This window comes from Argiope bruennichi, chromosome 10 (assembly GCF_947563725.1).
Source record: "Argiope bruennichi chromosome 10, qqArgBrue1.1, whole genome shotgun sequence".
In the NCBI taxonomy this organism is placed as follows: Eukaryota; Metazoa; Arthropoda; class Arachnida; order Araneae; family Araneidae; genus Argiope; species Argiope bruennichi.
Window position 1 is genome coordinate 71,499,703 of NC_079160.1, and position 11,507 is coordinate 71,511,209.

The window sequence follows — 11,507 nt, forward strand, 5'->3', positions numbered from 1 at the left end:
AATTGCGGAAATTAATTTGAATTCATTAATATCTTGACCCATACATTACCAAATATAGAAACCATTCTTCATGCAGAGAATGTAATTTTGAATTTGTTTCTGGTTTATTGGAATTTTAGATTCATTTCCATTGTAAATTCTTGTGTTACATATTTCCAAAATGGAAATAGAAATATTACTTTTATTCATCATTTTACTATAATCATAGAAAAATACAAATCTCATTATGAAGGCTAAACGGAACAGTCATTATTGAGTTGAAAAAGTGAAAGTAATTCACATCCACATCAATACCATTAAATTAAATTTCTGTAGTAACTTTAAGTACTGAGGTTGAATACCATAACTAATCCTTCTGAAAATTTACAAAATGGAAGAATTTACAAAGAGTATCTTAATTTATTAGGTTATGGAATAGAATAAATAGATATTTAGTGTTTTATTTCAAATGCACTTCCCTGGATTTCATTTTAGCAAAATCTCATTATGAAGGCTAAATGGAACAGTCATTATCGAGTTGAAAAAGTGAAAGTAATTCACATCCACATCAATACCATTAAATTAAATTTCTGTAGTAACATTAAGTACTGAGGTTGAATACCATAACTAATCCTTCTGAAAATTTACAAAATGGAAGAATTTACAAAGAGTATCTTAATTTATTAGGTTGTGGAATATAATAAGTAGATATTTAGTGTTTTATTTCAAATGCACTTCCCTGGATTTCATTTTAGCAAATTCATTCATTATGTTATCATAATTAGTATTTTTAATGTTATTTTATGTATTAAAAAATAGAAAATATGGATAATCATTCTTGTCCAATAGTTGAATTTATTTTTTTCTTAATTTCACTTGATTAACATTTAAACTCATTTAAAGCAATAGAATTAGGAAGAAGTGGAAATATTCAAAGAGCAACAAAAATATTTGAGTAAGACAAATATACCAGTATCATGTAAAAACATAAAATGCTCTGCAAAGATGCAATGTATAAATTTGTTATGATTTCGTTTTTACATGTGAATTCATACTTTTTTAAATCTTTGCTATATATATATATAATAGCAAGATCTGCAGCATTTTTTTTAAAAATTCAATAAAACTCGTGCATTATACATATGAATTATAGATAAAGCAAAAATTGCCCTATTTATAGGGCCTAAGTAATAAAAATCTAATCGTTAAATAGCACAATAAAAAGGTGGAAAGATTTTTAAATATAATTTCTTGTAAACAGCAGTTTGTCTCCATGCCTTTCTAGTAAACATATTGTGGGTACACTTGTCTAATTATGTTGTTATTGGGACCAGAAATATATTGTTCTTTTTTTAATTTGAATTGGTAAAAATATTCTTCATTGAAAAAGCTTGCCTTGGCCTAAATTCATCATAGTCAAAAATTTCATTCAATAATTATTACATGTGGCACTTTAGTTGTAAACAACACACTATTTTCATTCATAAATTATTCGACTGAATCTGTTATTGTTTAAGTTCATTTAGAAATAAACCATATAAAATTCTAGGAGGAGATTCTGTAATGTTCAGAATAATGCCTAAAAATGTTCAAAAGTTGAAGAAAATGTCTTTGGTTAATACAGATTAGAAGAAATGATTGGGGAAACATTGTTTAATATATAGTAAATAATATAGTTCCTTTTAGAACATAAACCTTTTTATTTTATTTATTTATGTAAAATATATGCATGTGTTTGTAACATACGCAAAAAACATTTTTATTATGTAGACTAATAAACAGATTTTACAGAGGTTATGTATTCCTAAAATACTGCTGTTATACATTGTTACTAACATGATTCAATTTTTAATTTTTATGTGCCACTTTTATTAATTCAATGTCAAAGCTTTTTTTTTTCTCCAATTTTTCAGTTAGCCAGATAATGTATTTCACAAATTGTGTATCAAAATATATTTTACATGCTGTTGGATTATAAAATTATTTGATTATCAGTAAAAGATTGCTTTAATTTAGTGAGAGAAAAAAATTGTATTCCATAAATACAGAATTACAATTTTTATTGAAGCAAAACATAAAACTTATTTATGTATCATTAATTTTTTTATTTGTAAAAATACATAATCTAAAATTAATTTAATACAGAATTATATACATTATAATATAATTATTTTAAACACCTGTTTCATGTTATAATATTTTACAAATTTCTATAAATGCAATCATTTACATTTCACTATATATATAGTTTATTTTAAAAACATAGGTAAATATCAATGTGAGAATAGTATACTCTTCAAACAGCTTTTTTTTTTCCAAAAACCTTTAACATATTTCCCAAACATCAAGGAAAAAGTTTTAAAAAATCAATACATCTTAAGATTATAAATGAAAATTAAAATGATATGTAACATAATATATTTATAAATCATTAAATAAAACTGTTATGGATAATTTCTTATTTGAAAATAGTGACTTATTAAAATGATTCATACATTGAATAAAGATAAAACATAAAGGCATTTATCATGTGAAAAATAAAATGGATTACCAAACAACAGATATTAATCACAACATCTACAATTTCAAAGAAAAGCATGCAACTAGTTTAAATTATATTTTCTTCATAGTTTTAATCAAACAACTAAACATTATAATATAAACATAACAAATAAAACATATAGGATTTTATAATAAAAATTTTTAGAAGAAAACAAAAGGACTATGCAAATCAAAGATTTTACATGGAGAATTTCTAGTTATTTAAAAATAAAATAAATTACAAATGATCTAACTCAGAGTAATAATTTTCATCATCATTTGGAAATGGAAAAGAGTTTCTTTTTAATATGACTGAATATTGCCAGTTTTCAAAAGAAATGGAATGATTATTTAACAGATTCTTAGAAATGAAAGTTTTTAAAAAGTGCAAATTAATTCCTCATTTATTTTTTAAAAATCAGAATATGATTTTATTTTCATATTGAAATTTCTAAAATGACTGAAAGTACTGAAGCAAAATGTTAATTAAATTTCTTCCTGTAAAAGATAATGACATAAAACTGAATATGTTACTATATTTACAAAATATAACATAGAAATAAGAGAAATATGGACATAAAATCTATTAAATAAGAATAAAAGACACATTTTTCAATTTATGTTCTAAAAACTTAGTGTCTGATCTGTATATTGCAAAAAAAAAAAAAAAAAAAAAAAAAAAAAAAAAATCTTTTTAAAATTTCTTTTTTATATTTAGTTTTCTTTTTCATATATTCAAATTGAAAACTATTTGAAAGACAACTATTAAATAAAAGATTTGAAATTAACTGAACATTTCACAAATCAGTAATTACAAAAAAATTAAAAAATATGAAATAGACATTAAAAATATGCATGACGGCATTACATTAAAAAGTATATTACTTAAATAAAAAAAAGTATTGTTATCAGACTTGAAAGAGTATATTTTATATTTGCAATTCCATGATAATTTAAGTTTGCAAATATGTAAAGTTATTCCAAAAAAAATCAAGATTAAAATCAAAAGTTACTTAATTTTTTAAGTACTGGTTTGCTATGTATAATTTAATATTTAGTTAAGCTTATAAAAGTAAAACAAGTAAACATTTATTGTTTATGTAATTGTTTTTTCTGCAAAAAAATTTCAAGCTCGTTAAAGAGAGAGATGGCTGATATAATGCAGCACTTTGTAATAAGCTTTTACCATTCAAATTTTGAGCATTTAAAACTTCTGAAATCTCATCATCTTCAAGTTTCAATACATTATTTTATAAATAATGTAGTGAAACTTTCATTAGTACTTTCTAGTGCATCAAAAAGCTTATAAATGAATGGTAATATTATTTGATTGTCTTCATTTTTTAATGACATACAAAAGTATTGTCTTTTTTTTATATATATATTAAACTTAGCTCCATATTTCACCAGACATAAAGCTGCGTTTGTTTATTTTTTATATTTGGAACAATGTTGAAAATAATATTTCTATGGTTATCAGTTTTAGCATCAGTAAAATCTTTCAATTTTAAATTATTATTATCTTTCATGTGTTTTAATAAAAGTACAACAATGTAAGTATAACCTTTGAATGCAGCAGCATGCAAAGCAACATTGCCTTTATTTGAAGTTACCATTTAATTAATCCCTGCTTTGAATTTCAATGATTGGTCCTTCATTCACAACATATTGTAGTTCAGTTACCCCACTTATGTCTTTATCGTTAATATCATCATCTTGTCCCATATCTGAAAACATTTTATACATATATTCAACAGGAAGTTCTCTCATATTGTAATTATTTGTACTCTCACTAAAATCATACTGTCCTTTCATTTCAAATGCTAATTTTATAGCTTTTAATTGTTTTTTGATAAAAATAAGTGTTGGATGGTTTTGTCCCAAAATATTTGTTGCATTATCAATGCATTCTTCATACATCTTTTTTGCTTCATGGTGTTTTCCTTGCATAAAAAGGCTAGTTGCTGTATTCACCTGTGTGTAAATGGTATCACGATTCTGCATTCCAAATAAAGTTTTTTGCAGATTTAAAACTTCTTTAAATGACTGACTGTGATCAGCAGTTTTATCCATTTTTGCCTGAACTGATTTAATATTACAATATGTTCTTAATGTATCTGAGTGATTTGGACCAAGTATTTTCTTTTTTATTTCATAAACTTCTTTAAAAATCCTCAAAGATTCTTCTAACTTCCCTTGATGTAACAGTACTACAGCAATATTATTTTTAGAAATTAAAGTTAGTGAATGCTTTGAATGCCATTTCATGGACAGTTTGTACACTTCATGATTCAAATTAAGAGCTTCTTCATATTTACCAACTGCATTTAAAGCAAGAGCCATGTCACTTTGTGTTTGTAAAACATTAATGTGGTTTGGACCTAATATTTCTTTTTGTTTGGGCAGAATTTCTCTAAAAATATTTATCGCTTCTTCATCTTTTCCTAGAATGTGAAAGACAAGTGCAATATATTCTCGAGTTTCCAGAGTTTCACAATTATTTATGCCAAGTAACTGCTTTTGTTTTTGATATATTGATTCAAATAATTCCAAAGCTTTATGATAGTTATGAAATTTATATAGGGCTTTGGCTTGAATTTGTTGAATTTTTAAAGTATCAAGATTGTCTTCTCCAAACAATTGTTTTCTTTTTTCTAGCACAGATTCAAAAATAGATATAGCTTCTTGATAATGTTCTTTATCACAGAGATCATATGCTTTGTCCATTTCTGCAGACATACCATCTTGATAAAGAGATTTCAACTGATTTAATGTAGGAAAGTCTGAATTTATTCCAACAGTAATAAGTGTTTTATCATCCTGATCATGAGCATTCAGTATGCATCTTAATATATTTCTATTCTCATTTTTTTTCAATACTGATATAATCTTTGTATCACCATTTTTAACCATTTTGAAAGATTTATCTATCAACTGCAATAAATTTTTAATATCATCAAATGTAGCAAAATCTAAAGGGCTTTTATAATTACTACTCATGGCATTATATATTCCTCCATGTAAAAGTAAAGATTTAACAATAGTAAAATGATTAAATTTGGCAGCGTAATGCAAAGGTGTACAATTTCCCTTACCAAAAATGTTAGGGTCTGCTTTATTTTTTAGTAGAATATCAACAATATTCTCATAACCTTTCCAACAAGCATAATGCAAAAGTGCAATATTATCAGCATTTCTCACATTAATTGGAACTTTATTTTTAATATAACTTTTAACTTGTGCAATATTATTTTTTTTTACAGCATTAAATAATTTTTCTACTGATTCTAATAAATCAGCACATTGCACATAATTCTTTACTTGAGCAATTTTTAATGGTGTGAAGGTATTATGAACTGCATTATAGAATGCTCCATGATGCAAAAGAATCCTCAGTATATTTTCGTTATTTACATTGACTGCCATATGTATTGGTAAAACCCCATACCTACTAGAAACATTAATATCAAATTTTTTATCAATTAAGAATTTCAAAATATCAGTATGACCTCCCAGCACAGCATAGTGTACAGGTGTGTAACCATCTACTGTTAAATGTTTACCATTAGGATCCAAATCTAAAAGAAACTGGACAATATCTTTATGTCCATCTCTTGCAGCAAAATGTATAGATTTAGTTCCAGCATCATTTTCAGAATTTATATCGATTCCTTTTTCAATTAAATACTTCATTATATCAAGGCGCCCAAACTGTGCAGCAATATGAAGCAAAGAGAGACCATCATTTGCCTTATCATGAATATTTATTCTTTTCAATTCTGATAGCATTTTCACAATTTCCAATTTCCCATGAGCTACTGCCAATTCTATAGCTGTTCTATTTTTGTAATCAGCAATATTAACATTTGCACCACTTTCAATTAATAATTTCACAACAGTTATGTGTCCTGAATAAACAGCTAAATGTAAAGGGGTATATCCATCTACAGATCTTGCATTTATTTTTGCTTTCTTTTTCAATAAAATTTTAACTACCTCAATTGCTCCTTCACTTGCTGCCCAATGAAGAGGTGTTGCATTATCAATGGCTGTTACAGCATTAACATCTGCATTTTTTTTATTTATTAAAGTTTCAACAATAATTCTATGGCCTAATTTAGCAGCTATATGAAGTGGGGTTATATCAGTGAAAATCTTCTTATTTATTTCAAAATTTTCATTTAGCAGAAATATTTCAACAAGATCATGAAAACCATTATAAAATGCAAAAAAAAGAGGATAGCCATCATTTGCATAGATATTTGCTCCATTGTTAATTAACATCTCAACAGTCTCTTTATCATTATTTTCAACAGCAAAACACAATGGAGTAAATCCAGATTCATTTTCTACATCTACTTGAGCCCCATTTTTAATTAACATTTCAACTACTTCTATAGTATTATTTAGTACAGCTAAATGCAGTGGTGTTTCTCCAGAAGACCTATCATTTACATCAGCATTTTGCTTAATTAGTTCTTCAATAATTTTCCTATTTCCACATAGGGCAGCAAAATGCAAAGCTTTTAAGCCATAAAAGTTAATTAAATTTATATCAGCTCCTCTTGTTATTAATAATTCCAAAATTTTCATGTTGTGATTTTTAATAGCAGAAAATAAGGGCGAGATATGAAAATCATTCCAGATATTAACCAGGACTCCTTTATTCAATAGGAATTCTACTGTATTTTTTTTGTCATTAGCTACACTCAAATGCAATGCTGAACATCCTTTAGCATCTGTAGAGTTCACATCGATTCCTTTTGAGATTAAAATTTCTATAACTTTAGTATGGCCATTCAAAGCTGCTAAATGCAGTGACATTCTTTTTTCTGAATCTGTTGCATTGATTTTTGCACCTTTCTCTATCAAATAATTGACTACATGTTCATGGCCATGCAGACAACTATAATGTAGTGCAGTAAAACCCATTAAATCTTTTAAATGCAGTATAGCATTTTTATTACACAAAAATTCAACAATATCTAAATGACCATTCTTTGCAGCAAGATGTAATGGAGTTTCATTCCCTATTGTAGCATTGTTAATGTCAGCATTGTTTTTAACTAAAATGTCAACTATATTAAAATATCCATCTTCAGCTGCAAAATTTAATGGTGTATAAGAACAACAATCTAAAGCATTGACATTAGCACCATGCTTTAAAAGAAATTCGGCTATCTTCTCATGGCCATTTTCAACTGCATAATGCAATGGAGTGCCACCATCAATATTATGATTATTTATTGAGGCACCTTTTCTGATTAAAAGTTTTACAATGCCCATATGACCATTTAATGCTGATAGATGCAATGGTGTTGTTTGCCTGTCTGTTTTTGCATTAACATTTGCTGCTTTTCTTAACAATAAATCAACTATTTCCAAATGTCCAAATTCTGCAGCAGTATGCAATGATGTAAAACCCCCTAACTGTACACTTTCATTTACTGAATTATAGCTTAAAAGAATACGTGCAACATTTATATGATTATTGACAAGTGCATAGAATAAAGGGGAACAATCCATAGCATCTTTTAGGTTCATCTTTGACTGGCATTTTAACAATAGATTGACTACATTTCCATGGCCATTTTGTGCTGCAAGGTGTAAAGGAATTTTTCCCATATTGTCAGTATCATTAACATTTACTTTTAATTCTTCAATTAGGAATATAATAATATTTATATGCCCAAGCAAAGAAGCAATATGGAGCGGGGTTCGACCATTAATGTCCTTGTCATTAATACTTAAATTATAATAAAGAAGGAATTTCATGATTTCAACACTATCTCCCATTGCAGCAAAATGCAATGCAGTCCTCAAATTAAAACTTCTTTCTTTAACATCTGCGCCTTGTTTGATTAAATGTTGCAGTTTTTCAATATTCCCTGTAGCTATGGAATCAAAAAAAGCTTTTTTTAAATCAAGTATTTTTAATTCTCTTTGATGTATTATTCTTATTTTGAGGGGGTTGTTTTCCACGATTTTACCAATTGGTCTACTATGTTTAACAATATTTTCTAATGCTATATGCCTAGCATTTATAAGCACAGCAATTGAGTGATCTAATTGAAAAATATTCAGCAAGATATTATTGTGAGCCAAGTGGTTTCGTAAAACTCTTCCAACTAGCACAGGTATATCACAGTCAAAAAACAAAGAGTTATTGGTTAAGCGTTGAAACTCATTCAAAATACATAGTACATCTAATACTAGAGTCTCAATTATTATTTTTAATTTATCATTGTTTTTATATAAAGAATAATTTTTAATTAATTGAATTTCAGATATATTTTTCAAAATTATTTTTTTAAAAGTACATAATTTTGAAGATAATTCAAAATCTAATTCTTCTTTTGTACAGTTCTTTCCTTTCTTAAAAGTAATTTCTGCATTACTGCTTACAGATTTATGATGGCTTAACTGTAATCTTAATTCATCTAACCATTTTACACGTCCTACTTGAAACTCAATATAAATAAATAATTTCTTAATGAGCATTACAATTTCAGTAAAATTATTTTCATAAATCTTATTATTATTGATTTCGAATAACTCTATAACATTTTCAGAAATTTCTTTTAAATTTTCAGTCTTACTATTTGATGTAATGTATTGTAAACTTTTCTTTGCTCTGAACTTGATTACTCGCATATGATTACAGTCAAGTTTCAATAGCTGAAAATGCTTCAAAAGAATTTGAAAATAGGAATAACCTATAACATAATCAGTTTTCATTTTAGTCTTCCTGTTTTTTTCTGAAGTGATTATTAGTTTAATTTTATACAACAGATTTTTTTCCAATGTTGTTTTATTTGTTATTTTATCAGTAATTTCTTCAATTAGATGTTCAATGTAATCAATTTGATCAACCACATCTTGAGTGAAGATATTTTGTAATTCAACATCTTTTAATATTTTCATCTTATTTACTAGCTCTTCTAATGTTTCACACTTTATAATACTTTCTAACAGCAGTTTAAGTATTTTGATTTTATTTTTTGCTAAAATTTCCAACACTACATTAGAGATATTTTTTACATCATTTTGAATATTTTTAAAAAAGTCAGTGCCAGCATTTTCTGGAATCAACTGCCAATTTGTAGAGAAAAATGTATGAGAGAATGAATTTCGTAAATTCGCAACAATTTGCAAAGAGTTTCGAGGTAGATTGGACAAAATGAGCTCAGCTGAAGAGTCGGATAATTTGGGGGACTCTAAAGTATTTTTTAAATGTTCACCAATAATTTGAATAGTACGTTTGATAATTAAACATTCATCTTCATTTGCAACATCAACAGAAACTGCTAAATTGACATACCTTCTAATAGTTTCCAATGAATGTAAATCTCTCACAAGTTGATAATCAGAATATAATTCTTCAAAAGCAGGATGATTTTTAAGAACACTGGCAATAATCTTTTTCCTGTCTTTTATTTCTGGAGCTTTTCTTAAGTTTTTAACTCCTATCTTCCCAATATTCTTGCTTTCTTCTTTTAGGACACTGACAAAATTATCTAAATATATCAGTATTTTATCTTTAGTCAATACAAAACTATAAAATAAATTCAATTCATGATTTTGGATTCTAGAACTTATAAATATTGTTAAACAGAACTCCATTTCTTCCCATGGTAATTTATCATAAGAACATTTTAATTGCCCTTTTAATATGAACAAATTTTGTGCAATGTACTTTGCTATTAGCAAAAAGTTTTCATTCTCTTCACTGTCTGTATTTAAGCTTTTTAATGAATCCACGCTCTCAAGAACTAATTGAATTCTTTCTTTCATAAGTTCGATTGGATTCGAATGTTTCACTTGAGTACCATCATCATAAAAATGAATATTTATCAAAATTGCTTCAACACACACTTGAATTTCATCTGATAAAGCTATGTTTTTCAATTTAAATTCTTTATATGTTAAGCATAAAAGTTGATCTATTTCATCTGCATTCCTTTTAAAATAATTGTTAGGCCATTTATTAACTAGAGTTTCCAGGAGGTGACAGTTATTATTAAGTATTGCATAGTAAAATGCATTATGACAATTGTCATCTTTATTACTTGGATGTATTGTATTCTTTTTCACTTTGATGGATAAATTATTGATAAGTGTGCACTCTTCACTAAATAAATATTCCAAAATATTTGTACCATTATGCTTGCAAACAAAAATAATAATATTACTTTCTGCAAACGGATTCAGAGCATCACTGTAATAAATATGTAAGGCCGATGAAGATTTCACTGAAGATATAAAATCAGTATACCAATTTAAACATTTCAAATAATCAAGCTTCCCATTTTCAATAGACTTTCCAATTTCTAATAAAATATGAAGATAGATTTTTTTACCTTTCTCATCATTACAGTTATTGAAATGTTTAATGAATTTTTCTTTAGATTTTGAATCACTTCTAAAACATTCACAATAAATATTGCATTTCGATGAGATAGACATATTTCGATAACTATGCAAAACTCTTACACATAAACTTTAAAGCAAAATGGTTGTTGCAGTATCTTTTCAATAAAGGAATAATGAAAGGTACCATTTCAATAATTGCATGTCCATTTACTTATGTATATATAATTACTACTATAAAAATGGAATAAAGAAGAACTGGTACACCCATCGCAGAGCACATGATTGATAAAAATGATTATACGAAAACTTGATAAATTTGGTTTCGGTTTTGAAGTTGACAGTCAAAGTTAAAGTGAAAACAAAATGAAGATCAAGGGTAAAGCAAAAGGAAATATTAACTTATTCGATGTTATCGTCAACTCACGGTCTGTTATTAATATTGTTTTGACGCAAGAATAGGATTAGGAAGAATATCTTGACAGAAAGAAAAATCTAATAAGCAGTTTGCATTTTTAGATCCAATATGACGTCGAATGATCATGCTGACATTAATAACAAAATTATTCTAATAGAATGATGTTTCTATTTCATGAATGTTCCCTGAGTTACACTAT

General features: G+C 26.6%; 1 protein-coding gene across 1 annotated transcript; it reads right to left on the reverse strand.

The window, feature by feature from the left end:
* Window positions 1-3,390: 3,390 nt before the first annotated feature.
* On the reverse strand, window positions 3,391-11,287 carry LOC129988425 (uncharacterized). Its single transcript, XM_056096651.1, has one exon. The coding sequence runs from the start codon at window positions 10,984-10,986 to the stop codon at window positions 4,141-4,143; it is 6,846 nt and encodes a 2,281-aa protein (XP_055952626.1). The 5' UTR covers window positions 10,987-11,287; the 3' UTR covers window positions 3,391-4,140.
* Window positions 11,288-11,507: the final 220 nt, after the last annotated feature.